At 43.2% G+C, this 21,774-nt stretch overlaps 1 protein-coding gene across 1 annotated transcript in view; it reads right to left on the bottom strand.

The window, feature by feature from the left end:
• RAD23B (RAD23 homolog B, nucleotide excision repair protein) overlaps nt 1–15,872 on the bottom strand; it is a 39,862-nt gene extending 23,990 nt beyond the window's left edge. The window contains exon 1 of the mRNA XM_074570064.1: nt 15,504–15,872. Within this exon, the coding sequence (XP_074426165.1) occupies nt 15,504–15,569 (66 nt within the window). The 5' untranslated portion in view covers nt 15,570–15,872. The remainder of the gene's footprint in view (nt 1–15,503) is intronic.
• Nucleotides 15,873–21,774: the final 5,902 nt, after the last annotated feature.

Genomic DNA, 21,774 nt, shown 5'->3' with positions numbered 1-21,774 from the left:
AAAATTGAGAAATTTAGGCAAAAAACGCTTTTATCTACTGACCCATTTCCCCTCCCAGTTCTTTCTGTGAATGCAGGGGGTACACATGCTGATGACAGAAAGCTGATGGCTTTCTTCATCATAATGACTCTTCAGGGAATGCCTGTGTTTTTGGTAAGCTCACCATGACATTCGACTTAACTCACTGGAATGACCTGAAGCCCATGCAAAGACTTGTGCAAACTGTCCAGTTGTTCGTTTTTCAACTCTTTCCCTTCCCCTGTAATTTCTGGAGCTTTGCATAGCAATTTTAAGACGATACATGAAAGCATTTTGCCTTATTTACTTGCATATGCAGACCACTGACATATAGTCCACACTTTCAGAGCACCACATGCAATAATACCTCAAATGACACTGTGTTAGTTGTCATGTATCAGAATGCCCATATTCTCCAGAAAAACTGCATAATGCTATCCTGAGAAGATAAAGGATGTTGCTGTAGAAGCATTTCTTTACTGATACATTTGAAATCATGTTTTAAGGCAAACTGCCTGTATACAAACATTGATTCTTCCTGCTTTCTGACAGATACTCCCAATATACATAAAACAAAGACAACCGAACTGCTACGATCTTATTACTACAAACTAACTCCATCTTCTAAAGTTGTTTGGTTTTTTTTCCCCTGAGTATTTATAAGCTTTTTTTCATGGAATGCTGCCATTGAGATGCACATACTTAGCTATTTAACCAGCTAAGCACGTGAAAATGTCTTTATCTTGACAGCTTCATCTGGCTGGCAACTACTTGTGCCACAGGTAGCTGTAGTATTACCATTTTTTGTTAATTTTTAAAACTGTAGCTCACTATTAGGGTTGCTTGAGTAGTAAATACACTGAAACAGTATTTTTAGCTGCTAAATGGTAAATATTTATTCAAAAGTTAAGCTTTGTGATTCTGTGATTCTACGATTTGTGATTCTCAGCATAATTAAAATCTGCCATCCACTTCACATGCCAGTAATGTGTCCTGGCTTAACTTTATTCTTCTGTAAATGATGTCCTAGACCTCTGTGTTACCTATTTCCTTTTCCTTCATTGTTCTCCTCACTTTTCCTCCCTCTTCCTCTCGGATTTTATTTCTGTGTTTCTTTATCAATCTCTTTACTGGACTAATCCTTTCAGTTTTGATGCTTGGTCCAAAAGGGATGAACCAAACTTCAACACTCACAATGGAGCTGCATCTTTTCACTTGCTGAGGGTGCACTCTATCCCTTCATCCAGGTCATTGATGAATATATTGAAGAGGACTGGACCCAGTACTGACCCCTGGGGAACACCACTTTTCACTGACCTCCAACTAGACTCTGTGCCCCTAATCATGACCCTCTGAGCTCTATCTTTCAACCAGTTATCTATCCATCCCACTGTCCATTCATCTAACCCACACCTCCTAAGCTTCCCTATGAGGATGCTGTGGGAGACAGTGTGAAAAGCCTTGCTGAAGTCAAGGTAGACAACAACTGCCACCCTCCCCTCATCTATCCATCCAGTCATGCCATCATAGAAGGCTATCAGATTAGTCAGACATAATTTCCCCTTGGTGAATCTGTGTTGACTACTTCTGATAGCTTTCTTTTCCTCCACATGCCTTGCGACAACGCCCAGAACGAGCTGTTCCATCATCTTTCCAGGGATGGAGGTGAGGCTGACCAGCCTGTAGTTTCCTGGGTCTTCCTTCTTGCTCTTTTTGAAGACTGGAGTGACATTGGCTTTCCTCCAGTTCTCAGGCACCTCGCCTGTTCTCCAGGACCTTTCAAAGATGATGGATAGCAGCCCAGCAATGATTTCTGCCTACTCTCTCAGCACTCTTGGGTGCATCCCACCAGGACCCATGGACTTGTGGATATCCAGTTTACTTAAATGATCTCTAACTTGATCCTCATCAACCAAGGGGAAGTCTTCATTCGTCCAGACTTTTCCTGTTACCTCAAAAGTCTGGGACTCCTGAGACCTGGCCTGAGCAGTAAAGACCGAAGCAAAAAAGGCATTTAGTAACTCTGCCTTCTCTCCATCCTCTGTCACCATGTCTCCTGTCTCATTCAACAAAGAATCATAGAATAGTTTGGGTTGGAAGGGACCTTTAAAGGTCACCTAGTCCAACCTCCCCTGCAATGCGCAGGGACATCTTCAACTAGATCAGGTTGCTCAGAGACCCATCCAACCTGACCTTGAACGTTTCCAGGGATGGGGCAGCCACCACCTCTCTGGGCAACCTGGGACAGTGTTTCACCACACTCAGCGTAAAAAGTTCTTCCTTATATCTAGTCTGAATCTATCCTCTTCTAGTTTAAAGCCATTACCCCTTGTCCTCTCACAACAGGCCCTGCTAAAAAGTCTGTGCCCATCTTTCTTATAAACGCCCTTTAAGTATTGAGAGGCCACAAAAGGATCTCCCTGGAGCCTTCTCTTCTTTTCCAGGCTGAACAACCCCAACTCTCTCAGCCTGTCCTCACAGGAGAGGTGCTCCAGCCCTCTGATCCTTTTTGTGACCCTCCTCTGGACCCACTCCAACAGGTCCATGTCTTTCCTGTGCTGAGGGGCCTACAGCTGGACGTAGTACTCCAGGTGGGGCGTTATCAGAGCAGAGTAGAGGGGCATACACATCATCCAGTGACTCCATGATTGACCATCCATATCCAGAGCCTCATACCTGTTGTACAGAGGCACTTGGTGAGGCAAGGTAGGCAAGGAGAGGGTTTGCCTGCATCCCTGAGCGTAGACTTGCCTCTATTCACTCCTTCCTTCAAGCTACTGCCTTCTGCCTGGTGGGGGGAAGGATACAGGATTCACTTGATCTTGGTTTTTTTCTGATGGCTGTTCCTATTTCTGTCTCAAGGAGGGCAGGGCATGGCTCCACTAGCCTATTTCTTTCTCAGACTCCCTGATGGTCCTTAACCTTTCTACTTCCTCTTGTAGCTGTGACACCAAGCTGAGCAGATCATCCACCTGGCCACACATCACACAGCTGTTCTCACTACTGCCCACGTTACTAGTGAAAGGCTCTGGCAGACCCTGCAGCCTGAGAGCTGGATGGCTGCACGGTTTTGTGGAAACTCTGTCTGCACGGCCACATCCATTCTGGCAAGCGCAGAGGACATTGCATTCTGTCAGCTGAATACCATAGCTCAGGTCCTTCTGTGAGGGTGATGACCATCAACTGAACTCACATCTTGAGCTGGCAGGGTAATGACACCCTCCCTGCGTGCCCTGCCACGCAAACTGCTGTGCAAACTGACACCCCATGCTCTGTTTGCTCACTCTGTTGGCCACGCTCCTGGTAACTCGCACTCCCCAGGCTGCCTTTATAGGCAGGGGGTGGCCACGGTTGCTCTGGCGATGGCCAGGCCTCATCAGCATCTCCTGAAAGAGCTGCCAGATGCTGGCAGGTCTCTCCGCTGCCCTGACATTTCCCTACCTCAAGAAAGCCCCCTGTGCACTGAGATCTGTCATTCTGCTGTGCATCGGACCAGGTCTGGAGCAGCTCTCCTTGGCTTGAAGATTACACTGTAGTTCTAACACATCTGGTACTGCCGCACTGGAAGGTGGTGTCACCTCATATTCAAACTTCAATAGTATACAGTTAATCTCTGATCCCCACTGTGTTTTCACACAAGTTAGACATGATTGTTGAAGGGTGAATGAACTCATGCAACACCCCTTGACTTTCCAGTTCTTTGATATGACCATGTATGGGACAATGCAAATCTCTGTTGGTCCGCGATTGTAATCAGTGCTCCACCGGAGTTGCAGCCAGCACTAATCAAAGTGATACCTGTAGTTATACTGCTAACACTCATTCTAAGAGTCTAGGCAGTTGAGGTATCAGAGAGGTATCATTATTCATTTCCACAGTAACAATGCTAAATATGCAATGTCCTCATGGATCCTTCAAATATCTGTTCCTTAAAAATGTCCGTGCCTAAGATGCAAAGCTAAGTCCCATTACAGCATCATGAGGTTTACAGTTTCCTTTAGTGAGACAGAATTCAGGTTCTACTACACACAGCTTCTGCTGGCCTATATATAGTAGGAGTTAACTTACCTATAAGTTACTGTTATCCTATATACACTATTAATACACAAGGTCCAGTAGAAGTACTGCATGCACTGCCTGCTAGACTCCTACCCTGACTGAGCATGAACCCTCAGGTTCCACAATATTACACCTGTGAAAAGTAACTCAGCAGCCACAGGCAGTATCAGCCTCATGGACATTCAGGAGATCACACTTCAGCTGTAGAATTCCCTTTCACAGTCCAAAAACCCCCTTCAGATCCCATTCCTAACATAATTTTTATTAATGTTGTAGTTTAGGTCATGACAGACTGAACACATACATTAATTACGATGCAATAATTGGATCCACATGAAGGAGTTTGGTGTTTATTGCCTTGATGAAGTAGTTCTTCTTAATGCAAATAACATTACCATGTTCTGTGAAAGCAGTTATCTCTGCTTCCCTTTCTGACAGGAGCAGGGCTGCGAGCAGTCGGGAGGAGCAGAATGCCGAGTTGATGGTGCCCACAGCCTTTGTTTGGAGCATGGTGACTCCAGCTGTGCAAGCTTGGTCCCAGGCATCCCTAGAGGTCCTACAGAAGCAGGTGTCACGAACCACAGAGGTACCGAACATAGGAACAAGCTACACATTTGCTCCTCAAAGAACAGATGCAATCTTTGGCTAAAGCCTGACGATACAGTGGCCATGACTAGCTGCTTAAAGAAAGTTGAAACAACTGGAAGTGCTGAAAAGAGAAGGCCGTTACAGTTTTCAGTACTGTCATCTTTTTTCTCTGTACTTGCCATATATGTCCATCAGTTTAAGAACAGGTAATATACTAAATTCAAACACAAATGTTCTCAGGCACATTTTTCCAGCTGACAGTTTACAAAAATCTAAAAGAAATTTAAGCTTCACATACCTCAGCTAATTTACAGTATTTCACTAACTATATCCATAGACACACTGTTTGCAAAGGCTAAGGTCATTAATATAGGCCTCTCATTTAAATGGACATTCACTCTACTGTGAACATTGTATTACCATACAAAAATATCTTATGTGTTATCATGATTGACAGTAACTTAACACATCATGAGCTCCAAGTTACTAATTAAAAATTCTGTAATGTAGTTCAAGTTGTTCCTATAAAACTGAAAATACAAAAAAATAGTCAAGTAACTTCCAGAAAACACATTTCAGAACATTATTTAACTGTTTTATACAGAATATTAATTACATAAGGGAATCTGTCATATCTCAAATGAATCCACTTAAGTGATCATTCCTATTTAAAGGAGAAAGCTAAAAGGACTTCTACTAAGGCCAACTCTTAACTACTGTAGCTTGAATCTGCATGAGAACACAGTCAGCTGCAGACATCAGCATTCTCCTGGTTCAAGAAACACTCAGGCTAAAAGTTTTTGTAAACAGTGCCTGCCTGCTCTTTTGGCTTTCATCACAGCCTAGGGTAAGAGGCCAGAAACAATTTCTAGGGGATACAACAGTAACTCTCAGAATAAAAAAAGGAACGGATGTCAGATACCTCCAATTTAGCAGTAACATGCCAGTGGCATAAAATTTCCTCTTGTAGTTCTACCTGGTGTGACTGAAGACTTAGCACCCACTAACGAGAAGATAACGTGCGCCCTTAATTCTGCCAACAGAAAAGAATACCTAAAAGCGCTTCCTAAACACCGTGTATGTCAATCAGACACAGTAGCCTTAACCACCCTCATTTTGATTTAAAATGCAAATGCTCCTTTTTCAAGGGGGGGGTGGGGGGAGAGGGGGAACGAAAAAGGTAAGAGAAGCCCTCTCACTGCTCTTTAGAAAGGCAACTGCATCTTCCAGCTACTGGAACAGTGAGCTGCTGAGAAAAGCAACATCCTAAACTTTGCCTCTAGCAAATTAGGTCACTGAAAATCTATACTTCAGCATCACCATCAGTTCAAGGTTATTAAGTGAAAATTAATTTTCGGAAAGGACACCCCAGTACATTGATCTGTCAAACTTAGAAAGCAGGTTTAAGATATACAGTCAACCTCTGCACCCATAACATTATGACATATTTCTCAAAAACACACAGACCCATAAACCAAACCTCCAGGCTACCTAGCTTTATTTCACCCGACCGGAGTTCAAAATGTGTTTCAGTCCTCAGAGAATCTCATTCTTCTTCTGCCCTAATAAATTTTGCAGCAGAATAAACGGAACCTATACTTTATGCCAACACCTTCAAGAATGAGCATTAATTCATCTGCAAACACCTTAAAGATTTAGAAACAGCACACTTACACACGACAGTGACCAACTTACAAGACGTTCTGCCCCCTATAAGTTTAGATGCGAAACTCTCCCTACTATTTAGGGACTGTACTGAACACAATGTCCTCAAGAATAGATGCCATGCAGACTGCTTGATTAAGAGACAGATCTGATCAACTCCTAACTGAAAAATTGAGGTCTTCCAAAGAAATACCAGTCCCTAACTGCATACTAGCTGGGCATCCAAAAAATGAGTTATATGAAACCGCTTGTGATAAGTTGCACAGTTGTTCCCTACAGTTATTTTAACCAGCTAAGTAAGCAGGACACATTGGGTTCCATCAAGGTAAGTAGTTCCCATAGTTCAGTACATGGATCAAAATCCCTCCCTTCCCTCTCACACACCAGTTTCCATTTCTCCTACCTCACATACTATTCTAAAACAGAAGAGGAAAAAAGTTAGTTGATTCAAAGAAACAGCCCATAACTCCTAATAAAAAACCAGAACAGTATACTACTTCCAGTATAACTGCACAGGCAAGATAAATTTCTGAACTTCTTGAGATCTATAGAGAAACTGAATATAAAACTGAAAAGGATCCCTTGAGACATCAAGCCATGTATCCGCCTTCCACATCACAATCTTCATCAGGAATCTGATGCACCTTAAGCTGAAGACAAGTAAGGTCGTTTGTTACTTCTTCTACCATAAGGCTGCTACAAAGTTTATTCTCATGTTAGAAACCCATTCCTAATTTCCAGCCCAAATTAATTCATGGCCTATTAATACCCATTTGTTCTCACACTGAACATGTTACAATTCCAGCATGAATAGCCTTCCCACCTCCCATGGTGTTTATCACTGTAAAATATTTTTACAGCATTATCAAATCTTTCTCCCAGCCTATGAGCTAAGCTAGCCAAGGCCTTTTAGTTTCCTTTCTTGTGGGAATCTCAGTGTTCCATACCTTCCTACCACCTCTTTCCTGCACCTGCTCTGGTGGAAATTCACTCCCCTTGGGAACAGGTGGCCTGCACAAACATAGCGGAGTGGCATCGCTAGACTTCGTGTAAGTTCCAGGTTCTTTGAACTTCAGGGCTTCATCTTTTTAGTGAATCCAAGTCATTCACCTATGCCACTCATCTGACAGCCATTTCAAAAAAACTGACTTCCAACCAGACAGCCAAGTACAAATATTAAACTTTCTATTTTTCTATTGACTTGTACTCAAAATCATCAGATTCTTACCGAATTAATAAAAGGACTACAAAGAGAGGGACTCCAAGACTAACTGCCAACTTACCTACAGTTTAACTTTTTGAGAAGAAACTCCAAGCAGAGGGTTTTTTTAATCTACTTTATAATTCTCTACCTATCTCCAACTTTTCTGTAATATACTAATGGGTACTTCTGTAATATACTAAGACTTTGGGAAAAATCATTGTTTAGACAAGGACCAAGGCTTTCAGTCCAAAGTGTTTTGCTCTCCTCCTCCTCCCTGAGGAAGGACATGCTAATCTAAACACTTCTGTTTAGAACATAACATTTCTGAGTTTTCCCTCCCGCTGCCCTTGAAAACACATTTACCACAGATTATGCTGCCATACAGACACTACTTAAGTCAGGTGATGTTGATGCAGTTGTATCAGACAATAAGCCAGCTAGTGAAGCTGACCAGTGCAACAGGTTTTACTACCCTTAACCAAACTCCATAATCAGCAACAGATTAATGGCATATATTGTGCCTACTATTGAAATGTCCAAAGGATAAGAAACTACTCAGCTCATAAGTAAATGCTTTATAGTAGCTTTGCTGATAAGAACACATTTGTTTCTAGCTATTTCTTTCTACAAATAGTAAAAGCAGATTTTGCTGGCACAAACCTATAGTAATCTCCTACATTGTCTTCCTAAACAGGACGCTCGTATTTAGTCAGGAGACCACCTCGACAGTTGCCTGAACAGATTACTGCCCTACTTCTGGTCCCAAGGGCATAACAGATACAGTAACTGAGAAGAACCATAGGAGAGGCACAGTCTTGTGAATCCAGTCAGGTTTACAAGGTTAGTGAGTGACTGGAAAAAAAAAAATTGTACTCAACTAAACAAGGCACTTAAAATAATTCCAATATTTAAAAACAGACTCACAGATAGTATAAAGCATTCAGAAACTTCTGTATTTACTATTTGCATGTACTGAAGTTTGTATACAAAGAAAGAAGCAGCACGGCCTGGAAGATAAATAGTCTGGATTTGGCAAGGTACAGATCCAAATTTAGCTCTGATATTTTCTTCCTGAGCAATTACCACTGCTTTTCTAATTTCCTCTCCAAAACTGAGCTCATCTGCACCTAGGTGAAGTTTATCAGCCTAGTAGCTGCTGTTATACATTGCCCAGAGATCAAAAAAATTAATTTCTGATTTTAAAGTTGGCCTCTACACAGCTCCACTCTGCATTTTAAAATTGATCTGAGCCCTGTTTAAAAGAGGAGACACTAGGGCCAGTTTTCTCATGCTAAATAGCAACTAAAAGAGCTGAATACCTGCAGCTTTGTACTGACTTATGAACACATAGACTTCAAAGGGCTGGGGGCAAACTCAGCTACCTGCATCTTTCAAAAAAGAAAAAAAAAAAAAGGGCAGAAAGATGTGGCTACTGACAGCTCCGAGTGCTCCCTATGAACGCACAAGGGCTTGTTTTGAGAAGCTAGCTTACATTCACTGAGTGGTAACTCTTGCATGGTCATGTTAATTGGCATAAACAACCCACCACTATCTTTAAGCAGCCAATTTTTACAAGGATATTCTCCCAATGAGTGTAATAGCAATAGAGTCGTTTGAGTATGAATAAAAGACAAGACGTTTTAAGTAATTATAAAAAGACACTTAAAAAACCTTTCCCAATACAGCATACTGACAAACTAGTTGGAGGGGTAAAACAAGTTTTATTTAGATATGCATTAATGGCCTTAATTTAAATAATCAAATAAAAAACAAGTTAGAAATACCAGGTGTGAAGCTCAGACATTCAAGGTGGGGGGACGGAGATAAGAATTGCAGCCCCAGTTCTGTTCCTCTCCCTAAGCTTAACATGCCTCTGGTACAAAAACACATGGAATGACAGAGACAGGGAGAACTAGAGTCAGTCAGCCTTTACACCACACTCTGACTCGGAGTACTTATAGCAGCCACAAGCCCTTTCCTCTTCATTTCACGTTCATTTGATGCTCCCTGCAGGGCAGCATACAGAGGAGAGCTGCTGAGGCCTCCTGTCTGGTCTTTACAGGGCCTTAGATAAGACATGCTGCACTTCGCCATACCCTGTAAAATAAAAAGTGATTTGTTTCAGTGACTCCACTCCATTCAAGCATCCTGTCAGCAACAGGGGCCAAAGATACAAACCTTGGTGGAAGAAGACATTGGCAGCCATATCCTTCAGCCCTGCAAGTTTACATAGCCCTATAGATTTCCCTTCAGGAAAGTATTTTCCTGTGTTTCAGAAATACAATGAAAACACTTTCAAAAGATTTGCCAGCAAACATGCCCTTGTATGCACAAGGGCAGCAATGAGACTGTAGACAGTAGCATGATCATCTGCTCATACTATTCTTTACTTAGCATATACTCCCCTCTCTCTGTAAGTTCCAAAGGAAACACCTTCCAGCCTGTAGTTACCCATATCAAGGACAGATATCTTTGCTTATCTATCATACCTGCAAAATAAACTTTAAATATAAGACGCAATTATGTAGAGAGCTATCCCTAAGTACGTACAACCTGTATGTTTAACTTCTCAGTTTACCAGCCACCTTGGGAATGGTGGTCCAAGAAAGTTTGGATTGTTGAGAAATACAGCACATAACATCGACAAGTTATTAAGTACAAAGGTCAATTTTTCTTGCTGACAGCTCCACTGGATAGGAACATTACAAATACAATAGTTGTAAAGTTATGGTCATAGAGCATTTGAAAAATGGCAAACATGTAAAAACATATTCTAATATGAATAAAATTAGTTGTATTCATAAATCATGCCATCTTAACTCTTCCTTTATTATATTTTAAAAAATAGGTGTCATTCTCCCCAAAGTTCTGTGGAAATTATATTAGAACACTCACTACAATTCAAGGAGAATATTCCCAAGTATGTGAAAGTCTAACCTTCTTCAGCCAAGAACTGTAACAACTTCCCTCACTTGAAAATTCTAACTCTAGCCAGGAAACAGGGAAAAAGACCAGCTACTGAAGAAAAGCACTAGCAAAAAAACCTGAACAGTTAATAAAATAAACATGAATTATCAGAGAACGTAAGTTGAAAATGCTAGAGTCTGCAAAGAAAGTATAAAAATAACAAAAAAGATGAAAATGCTCCCTGACACTCTTATTCTGGTAATCTCCGAATCTACCATTTTTGCAGAGTCATCTATCAAACCTGAAGCAGCAAGTACAAGCCCTTCAAAGTCACACTTCCTCTGACTATGCAAGTACATACCAATAAAATCCTATGAGATGCAAGAGCACTGTAATAATCCTCTAGAAAAGGAGAAAGACACCTGCTGTAAAATCAAAGAAGAATTAGAGAAAAACATCAGTACTTGAGACAGAAAGACATCTTTAACCTAGAAGCATATTTCTGGATTTGAACAGGATCATGAGAACACTTTTCCTCTAATCACGAACATTATGAAATCTCATGGAAATATAAAAACAATCCTCTTTAACAGTAACTGTTGCAGGACTAACCTACACTGAAGTACATGTAGGAAGGAGGTCCTCAGAGTAACTTCACACTTCCTCAGAGGTCACAAGCCTCAAAAGCAGATTTTCCCATTTCACCCTCTGGCTCTTAAAGAACTGTTTCTGAAGTTCGTTCTTCAAACAAATAAATTACAAAATCATCAAAACAAAAATGACAAATACTATATCTATTACTTTTCTATCTTCTTACATAAAAAAAAAAATTACTTTCCTACAAGTTAGATATATGACTCAGAATTCATCCACTTACACAATGAATTGTGCTAGTCCTTATTCTTCACTACTGCTGCTAGATCAGGTGTTTTTCCAACAGAAGCCCACAGTTTACCAGGAGAGCTCTGAGAAATATGACCAATGCCTTTTACAACAATGCATTATTTGTTTCCATGTGTCTTTCCTAGCCCCAGACAGAACAAGAACTGATGCAAAGTATGCTTTAAAATTACATAGGCTTTCAGTACTCATCTCCTTTTTTTATTAGATGCTTAAGTATAGTTTTCAATATACCAAATACACACGTAACCAATAAAATTTTGTGGGTTCATGAAGGGTATTCAGTTTTGTATGGGTTCACAATCATACTCTATCCATTCAGATATTAGTCTGCACTACTTCAGAAATTTATCACTGCGCACTCTGAAGAGAATTAAAGCAGCTTGTCATTTTACCATAGACACCCCCCAGGTACATATTAGAAGTACCTCCCTTATATGCACCACCTCATTGTTGGTACAAAGCCAAAATGTTTTTTATAGCCCCTACAAATCAGAAAATACAAATTCTTTGCTATGTCATTGTCTTTTGAAAAATGAGAGTAGTATCTCTTTTTTCCCTGCAGTATACCTGTTTTATCTAGAAAAATTAAATACATGCCAAACTCACTTTTTCCCTATTACATACCCTTTGGATCCTCCTCCTGGAGCACACTCCCCACCCATTTAATACAGCTTCCATTAGTATCTAGCCTAAATTTCTAAACTTAAAAACCAGGAGTTTCCAGCACCAAAGGAGCATAACATTAGCGTCCAAAAATCCCCATACCACATGATTAACAATAAAGCATAAACAAACTAAGGATGCACCAGAACATAAAGAAGTTCAAACTTCCACAACTAAGTGTCCTGCTGACACGGTATTAAACAAGCAGGCATTTCCTGGGTGTTTATTGTGGTGGAACAGTGAAACGTGACAGCCCATACTGTGACACACAGACTGCAGCAAAAAGACTACTGACATCCTGAATATTCCTTGCACTTCTCTGCATTTTGACAACCAGGTTTTTAGGTTAACAGCACAGGGGAGCTGAAAAAGAAACAGGACAAACTTACTTTCAACTGGTATTTCACTTTCACAGCAAGTTAAGAACGTCTGTTCAGATTTTTTGCAAGCCTATTTCATGTCTACATAGTGATAATTACAACAGAAGTGCTAGATTTAGAAGCCTACAATGTCATCACTGTCACCTCAGACAAGAGATGTGGCTACGCACGTCTGCATCAGCTTCAGACAGGGCTTATTATTTGCTCCTAACACAATGCTTAACGTATTTACTCTCTCAGACATTCAGCAAACACAAGCAGCAGCTTTTGTAGGTAAACGCACACTTTCATTTTTCCTGGTTAGGTTTGAATGCTCAAGTACCGAATCAGTCAAAATATTTGACAGTCTTCATCTAGCACTTTCACAAATAAGAATAATCCATGCTTTAAGTCTAATTTTTATTCAGTCAAAATACTCAGTGGTCAAATTCTTTACAACACAACTGAACCAAAACTAAAGTCACAATATAAAAAGCATGTTTTGAACTTTAAAATTCAATTGTCTGATTAAGCAGAGAAAAAAATAAAGTCAGTTGCTCGTATAATAATTAGTTATTATAAAGTGTGTTGCTTCAAATTCTCACTAGAAGTTTTGTTAAAATATTCCTTTCTATTAATGACAGCTTTCAGTTACAAGCATAAACTCTTGTTAGAACACTGCCTAACATCAAGTCTCTTCAGATTAATTTTGTATTGAGAATAAGGGGAGAAATTGCTAGAATCAGAAACCAATTTTAGAGAACCAGAATCCAATTTTAGAGCAACAAGTTTCATAGGCCTATCACAACTAGATGATTTTTGGCCTTGTCACAGTAAAGGGCACAGCTCCAAGTAAACAAGCCTACCTCTAGCAGAGAAACACACACATACAGTACAAAGACTAAGAGTAATGTTTCCTGAACTCCAAAAAACAAGCACATTTGTTTCAAGATGTTAGAGAATTAATCTAAGAAACCAGTGCAATTAGCTACAATTAGTATTTTTTCAAAATCAGAGAACTTTCAAGTATATACTTGTGAAACACTTGCTTAACAGATTAAATTTTGAATTATTTTCCAATTTTGATAGGTTTTTTTTCTAACTGAAGTTTCAAAAGTGTTCTTCTCTTTATTAAGTTCTATGATTTATACTTTCAACAAGAATTTCTTTGTAATTTTCTAAAAAGTAGACCAAGGAAATTTAAACAATTTTTTCATCTCCATACCTCTGCTGATAATAAGATCAAGGCTTCACCATCCTCACTTTAAAAACAAAGTTCTCCTCAAATCCTACACATATTTCATCTATCTTACCACCCATTCCTAGACAAAACATGAAGTATTAGGCTCATGAGAAGCGTTGTTTCAGTTACTGACCTACTGTAGCAATTACATTTATAAACACAGAGTGCAGTCTAATTTCCCATAATCCAACTTCTAGCTAATGCATTTTGCTGTCTCATATGCAGGTAGGGGTTTTGACTGGCAACATTCCTTTACTCGTCTCCTTGATTTTATTTCCCAGGACCTTAATGAATACAGACAACAGGAGAAAAGATGAAAAGAGAGCTTTTCTCAGTAACAAGTAAGGTCTAATATTTTAAATCTTAGAAGGTTTCTAACACATGCTTCAGCTAGACATTTGCCATCTCCCTCTGCCGCTCTGTTCAACCTCCATTCAGCCCAACTTTAACTGTTATACTTTATTTTTTTTTTAAGATGGAAGTGGCAAAGGATAAACCAACAGAATTCATAAAAGCAGATGTAACGTTTCAGAGTTTCACTGCCCAGATGTCACATGAAAGGCTGCTGCAGACACACCTTCAGATGCTAAACTCGCAGTCTTTCAAAAGAAGGCCACAAGGATGCCTGGACTTGGCTACCAGAGGCAAACATTCGTGCTCAGGCATGTGATAAGGCAACTTCCAACTCTGCAAACTCACTTCAGGCCCTTCCTCTCATCTCAGAACGCTGCATTTTCCAGAGGATTTTTCAGTAGGCTCCCACGTACCAACAGAATACATTCACCTGCAACCAAAAGCAGTTCTCTCCCTGCTCCCAGTCTAACGAGTACAGAGATATGCAGTCGCTGCAACCTGCCAATAAGGGAGAGTTAACTCTGTAACAAACCTTGCCACACACCTAAAGTCCTGCTCTGCAGGAGACACCAACATTAACCCTACCGCGGTCAGCAGAATGTCTCATGCCCTCCCTTGCCTCGTAAGCACAGACTGACGACAGCAGCTCACGCTGTAGAGAAAACAGTAAAGCCTCCCCGCAATCACCCACCTTCATCAAACACAGTATACACTTGTTTAAGCGTACAGGGATGCACCTAAGAGCAAACGCTGACGAGCTCCTCTACAGTACACACTCCTGCAGGGAAGAGCCCTACAACTCTCCCTACATTCCCTTTCCAGGTGAGAATCTGTGGAGAGCAAGCACCACATTTTCCTTCTGCTGCACCAACCTCCCCCACTCCCAACGAGAGGCCGTGACAGGCTCCCAGCGCTCCCCATGTGAAACAGCAGAGATCACTACTTTGCCCCATTACCCACTAATCCACGGGTGATGGGCACTATATTCCTGAAAGGAAAAACTTTAGCTTCCCATAGCTCTCTCGCCGGAGAAGAAGGGAGCCGTCCTCCCTCCCACCTTCGGAGCACTCTCCAAAACAAGGCGGGAAGTCCACCCGCTGGGGTACCGGCCACCACAGCCCCTCTTTTCCTCCAGCCACGAATGGTCACCCTCATCCCGCGGGAGACCACTCGGCACCCCGAGGTCAGCCCAGGGCCGCCCCCAAAGGCCCCGCATCGCCTCCGCCTCTCCCCCCTCCCCCGCCCAAGCGCCCCACTCCTCTCCCCGCCATGCCGAAGCTCACGACCCACCTCCCCACACCCCCAAACTCCTCCCGAGCGGCCACTGCCACACCGCCCCCACACAACCCGGCCCAGGCCCTCACCGAGGCGGAGGGGTCCGTCCTCCCCCTTCCCCCATCTCGCCCCCCCCACCCCCACCCCAGCACTCCCCACGGCCGCGGCCCGGGTCGTGCTCCCTCCCTCTGGGAAGGGGTAGGGAGGCCGGAGCCCGTGAGGGGAGGCAGCGCGGCCCTGCCGCTGCCGCCGCGCGGGCCCGCACCGTCTCCTCGGGGTCGATGTCGATGTGGAAGGTCTGCTGCTGCAGCGTCTTCAGTGTGATCTGCATGGCGACAGCAGCAGGCCGCCCCTGGCGCTCCGGGCAGCCTAGCGGGACAGGCCGGGAAGAGGACTGTGAGCAGCGGGAGGAAGAGGAGCAGGACGAGGCGGAGGCGGAACAACGGCTAGCCTGGTGCCGCGGGGCTGCGAGGCACCAGTTGCACTGACTGCGCGACGGCGGGCGGAGCGGGGGCGGCACTTAAGCCCCCGCGGCCCAGCCACGGCGTGGGGGAGCGAAGAGCGACCGCCGCAGGAATGGGACGGGACTGCGGCCACCGCGCTCCTCTCCCGCCCGCCGAGATCCGGTAAGGGCGGGGAGACGCCGGCGCGCATGCGCAGCCGCCCTGGCCGTGGGGCGTCCGGAGTACTACCTGAGGAGCCGGTAGTGCGCGGCGGGCTCAGTGCGCAGGCGCGGAACGGTTCTGAGGGAGGGCGGGATCGGGGTGTCTGAGGCGGTGTGCGTATATACCTCGTTTATAAGTCTTTTTTACACTTTTGTTCATACACACGTGTTTGGGGGGGGGGGGGCGGAGGGCTGCAGCTTTCTCCTGCAGGGTGGCTTGTGGGTGGGTGGGGTGGGGTCGCCGAGGCCGTGTCCGGCCGTCCGGCCGTGGGTTCCGCGGTGGCGGGCGGGCAGCCGAGGTTGTTCGGCGTCTCCTGGCTGGCGGGTGTGTTGGGAGACGGCTGCGCTGCCGGGCGAGCCATCTCCGCGTCCCAGCGGGCCCAGGGGTGCGGGTTGCTCTGCGGGCCCACCATCGCGCCGCAGGCAGTGGCCTGTCCTTCGCCGTCTCTTCCCACAGCGATGCCGTCAAGGTGCTGGAGCCCTTCAGCCTGGGCACAGCTCATCAGCAGCATGGGGTAGTGCAGAGACCTCAGCTGACAGGCCAGGAAAGAAGGTTAATTGTCGACACAGCAAATCTCCCGTTCAGTGTGGTGAAAGGCCTTTCTCCAAGAAGTTGCTAACAAAGTAGTGTTACACCTCGGACAAGCTTTTTGAAGGCCAAATGTCTTTTCAGAACCGTGACAAGCCTGTCAATGAGCATACTGCAAAAGCTTAGACTAATTTTCTAGTTATCCCAGGCTTTATAACTAACATTTATTAGTTCTTTGTATGCTTTTCCTGAAGTCTGTATCGTCTTTGCTGCATTACCATTTCCACCTCATTTCGATCCTGTGTGTACAGATAGGGACCCCAGGAGGTTAGTTGCTCATCACAGAAATGTGCAGTGGATGGGACAACGTAGCGCCAATTCCACCAGTGCTGGTTTCAATAGTTAGTGCTTGCCTTTGGTGAGTTATTAACGACCGTTTTACTCAGAACTCCTTGAGCAGTGAAGAGAGAGCCCTGCTACAAAGAACCTTTAAAGTTGAGGCAGCTATACTGGTAAAAGAGACCCCTGCCCAAGCTGCTTATAACCTCTTCTATCAGTAGATGTGGGGTCTCCCAGTGCATTTTCTTTGTAACCAAGGCCGTCTTTCTCCAAAACAGATGCTCAGGTTAGTCTGGCTTAATACTGTAATTAAACTCCAAGTTTCTTCATATTGTGTAATGCTTTGAGGAGTTCTACTCTGACACATTGTCAACATAATGTTTGTAACAAAAAAACCCATCATTTAACTCATTATCACAGTAAGCTTGGCTTCAAAACAATTTCTTACCAGCAGCGCAGCAGAGCAGGGGCCAGCAGGCTGTATTGGAATACAAAGGGAAAGTGGGAGACACCTCTCCCTGCAGGAGTGTATGTATGTGTACGTGCTACACGCACAGCTGGTGGTGCTGCTTCTGTCATCATCCAGCTCAGGCTCTGACACACAGCTGCTAGACAACCAAAGCCTCTTTAGGGCTTTCGCAACCAAAAAGAAACTGCTGACTGTTGCTAGTAGGAATTCAGCATTCTTGGCAGCACAGAATGACTTGCTTGCATTGCGTGGAGAGCCATTCAAAAAAAAAAAAAAAAAGAGGCATGAGATCAAATATTGCTATTTTTTGCATGGGTGGTTACAACTTAAAATAGGCTGCTTGTTCACTTTCACTATTGCCTGATACCAGATCTAATTCTGTATTTTGCAGATAAAATAAAAGGGATGTTTTTAAAACTTCTCATTCAGCAGTCTAGCATATATAAATGCTGACCTTCACATGCAAATGAAAATACCTCATGCTGAGGGGTTGTGTCAGTTTCACTACTCTTTTCTGCTCAGACTGTGTTAAATGTAAACTACTCATTCTGATTTTTGTGGTTGCTGGTTATAGTGTGAAACAGTTCTGCCCAGTTTGTGGTGGGACGAGGGTTCATTTACATGGAGCCTGTTTAGCTCTGCTGTGAGAGCTAGTAAAGCCTCAGCATAACTGGGAATCAACTCCAAAGGCTGTGAAGTGCTAAGGATAAAGTTTTTCCGGACTGTTTATTTGAACTTTGAGCAAATAGAATGAGGGGGAAAAAAAAAGCTGTGGGTTTGTTTTTGTTGTTTGGTTTTTTTTCGCTTTTGAGTGGTACAGGAACTTAGGAGGACTCACTATATATGGGGCCTAAATTAAACAAACAGGTTCTTGGTGTTTCCTCTAGCTCAGCCCCCTCAGCTCCTTGAAATAGGTTATGGCAGAGCTTGACTTTCCATGTCTTTCTTCAGGCTGCTTCCCATCAGTTGCAGAATTGATTTTTTTTTTTTTCACAGACTACTCTAGTCTTTCAGCTTCGTAGTTCCTCTCCTTGACAACCAGTGCTAAGTTTGGTTTGTTTTTTTTTTTTTATTTTGTGTCTGAAGTATTTTGGGTAATTGCCCTGTGTTCAGTCTGGAGTATCACACTTACTGACTTCATTTACAACAGTTTGTATGCTGAATCAACGAGTACGCAAACCTCTTTTGTGCAAACAGAAAAACGTACATTGAAAGGGATGTGAAATGAAGCCCTAGAAAGAACGAAGTTAGAAAGAAGTTTTAATGACAAACGCATACAGTGATTACTTTTTGCTTTTCAGAACTCCTGGATTTTTGTTTACACATAGGATCCTGATCTCCCCGGCACAGTTACTCCAACTTCATGCCACCATGGCTTCATCCTGCTCAGCTCTTTTCGGTTGTCCGTGATTCCTAGTAATTGCTGTCTCCCAAATGGAGGTGTATGTGTTCATACAAACAAAATGTGGTAAGGAAGATAACTGGCAAGTATTTGTGCCTCCAGTACACCTTTCCCTGCGGCCAGGTTTCCTTATGAAACCCCAGTGCTGCTGGAAGTTGGAAAGATGTGCACAGTTCAACCACACAGAGGTGGGGACGTGAGTCAGCGCTGTCCCCTTTCTGACTGAAAGAGTTCTCTGAAGCTTAGCGTAGGTCATCAGAGTGCGTATACGTGTTGTGGAGCCCACAGTAGCTGGCAGCTGGAGTCTGTGACCTGGTAGATCTCTCTCAGTAGTGTTATATTTAATGGAAACAGAATCTGACAGCTGAGACAGTGAACGGTTCTGATGCAAGCGTGCTTGTGTACAGCAGGTGTGCAAGGACCTGATTCTCTTAGCTGCTGGTGGCCGAGTAAAAACAGTTTTGCTGTTGTTGGTGACAGACCACAGCCCTTCTGCTATTTTTGGGAAGCCAGAGGACCAGGGTCTATTGTGCTTGTTCACTTGTTGTGAGAAATTACTTTGTGAAAAGAAGCTTTGTAACAGTGTCTCATGTTACCAGGAGCAGTTTGAATGTAAGATAGTAGGAAAAGCCTTGAAAATGTGGATGTGTGATACATGAGCATCCCCAAGGCTATAAAAAAATGACTCGTAGTCAGTTACTGGTCATGAAAGAAGTACAGCCTTGAGACCTGAGAAAAACGATAATGAAGAGAAAAAAGAGGAAGAAGGTAAGCAAGAAAAATGTTGAGCAACAGGATAATATGCCTGACAACCTGGGAAAGTAACACCTTCAAGCCTCGCACTGCGTGAATTCTGTCAGGCAGAGGCATAAGGCTAAGACCCTGCTTAGAGAGTCAAACGTCTTAGGACAAGATCTCACCACTGAGTGAATTTTCTCACTACACGTACTAGTTCAAAGGTGTGAGCACGCTCCTGGCTTCAAGGACCCTGACTGTTACAGACCCTTAGACCCAACACCATTGTACAGGGCTGTGTGTAAGATCAGTGTGTACATGTCTTGTGTGTTTTCACCTCAGATTACGTGTATTCCACCTCTTCAACCACCAAAAAATTCCCTATTGCATGTTACTACAGTTTATATTGTTACTCTTAGTAAAAGGCTCTGCTCTTTCTCTGGCAAACATCACGGCAAACATTTTCATCAGTCACTGCTCGTGGTAAGTCAGTGCATTCAATCTCTGCACTAACATGCAATAAGTACCTTGTCATGCCACTGTCATAGATACCTGTATGTTATTAAGGCTGCCAATCATTATTAGCATTACCATATTTTTAATAAGTCCTACCCAGATATTAGGACCTATGGCAGATAAAGAATATGGAGGTAGTTCTCACCCCAAAGAACTGACAATCTAAGGAAGCAAGGGGTGAAATAGTGCTTGCAAGAAAGCAGCACTTTCATAGCAGAAGTTCTGTTTCAGACCTTTTGGAGGTGAGCACTGACTTTTCAAAACCAAGTGAGAAGCGACAGGAGCAGTAGCATGGCCTGCACAAGGACGTGAAGGTGGAGAAAGCAGCTTAAATTGGCTGTGCCGAACAGGGGGGAGGTATGCAGAAGAGAATAGTCCAGGTGGATGCCTGTGAGGCTGGATTCCAGCAGATGTGCTGCAAAAGAGATATGGGAGAAGGAGGCAAGATTTTGAGCTTTGTGATGGTGGTTAGGAGGAGCTGTTACTTAGGTAGACGTGTATAAGGACTCCAGAAGGGCAGCACAGTCTGGAGCACATGCTGGTAATGCAGAGGTGAGGGAAAGTAGCAGCGTGACTGGCAGGCAGTAACATGAAGAGCTCCCTCCTTACCCTTAATGAATGGCAGCATTTACACCTTTCACAACAAATGACTTATCCCAGGAAAATGTTTCAAAAGCAGGCATTTTCCACTGGCTGTTGACATTAAATGGGCATGAATTAGTGTGAGGTGTCCTAGGATGTAGTGCTTATTTTTCCATTAGGGTGAGATTTTCCATTGAGTTGACTGGTCTCCATTCCACACGCCTTTATGCAGAGCTCCCATTCCCTTTCTCTGTAACATGTATTAGCAGAGAATGCCAGTGCATTCCTTTCAGGAAGGCTGAACCAACCGCAAAGCACATCTCTGGAGTAGGTGAGCCAGTACTTAGATTCCAGTTTGCAGTAATTGATTCAGTGTAAATTAATTCACCCTTCATCTAATTCTGCATACAATCGGGAGCTTTATCTGTCTCCTGTTGGCAGCATTATTTCTTTCTACTACAGGAATAATTCAGAGGTTTACTTGAGGTATGAAGCCGCTAACAACCTTCCACAGCCGTTCTCATTTATTGTGCAAGACAACCCTGAAACATCTTCACACCGTGTTTGTCATGATAGTAAAGTGCAGCTGCTCAGGTTAATCAGCTTACTAGACCATGAGGTATTAGTCAGTGACCATGGGAGCAGTGGTAACTTGCAGGAAGGTAGTTGTAACCACTTCAGCCACTACCAGCTGCAGGCAGGTGTTACTTTTTGTTGGCTTTATTAATGACCTCTCATGTCTGCATGGCTTGAGGTCTGAAAAAAGTCATCAAAAGGTACTGGAGCCTTCAGACTTGGAGAAATCCCACTCCGAAGAAGTGGTACTCCCTTGGCTGAGGGAAATCATTGTGTGCATTTTCAGCACCACAGCCAAAAGCATGGAAATTCCCATTAGAGTTTCCATCAGTACTTTGGGACCATGGCTGTTAGCACTGCAGTCTGCACAGGAGCACCCGTAGTTCATACACACTGACATAAAGTTAGCATGAGATCAAAATGAACCCCAGCCTTTAGTGATGAAAGGGGACTGAAATTTCTTTTAAGTAGGGATTCATACTTGGTGTCTTTCATGTTGAGAGCGATTGCTTTTTTGTTGTTAACGTTTTAGATTGATTGACACTCAAACAGCTGCCAAGAATACTGGGAATTCTCTATAAAATAACAGTGTGGCAAGTGCATTAGACTATCATCTTGACAGGCTTATATATTTATTACACTAATTATGTGAGTGTAGTAATTGCATTAGGAATATCTAGATGATATTTCCCATCTGTAAAATCAGTACCAGGCATGGGTGAAC

The sequence above is a fragment of the Larus michahellis genome, chromosome Z, assembly GCF_964199755.1.
Source record: "Larus michahellis chromosome Z, bLarMic1.1, whole genome shotgun sequence".
In the NCBI taxonomy this organism is placed as follows: Eukaryota; Metazoa; Chordata; class Aves; order Charadriiformes; family Laridae; genus Larus; species Larus michahellis.
The sequence above is the reverse complement of the archived record's forward strand: the minus strand, read 5'-3'. Positions and strand labels throughout refer to the sequence as shown.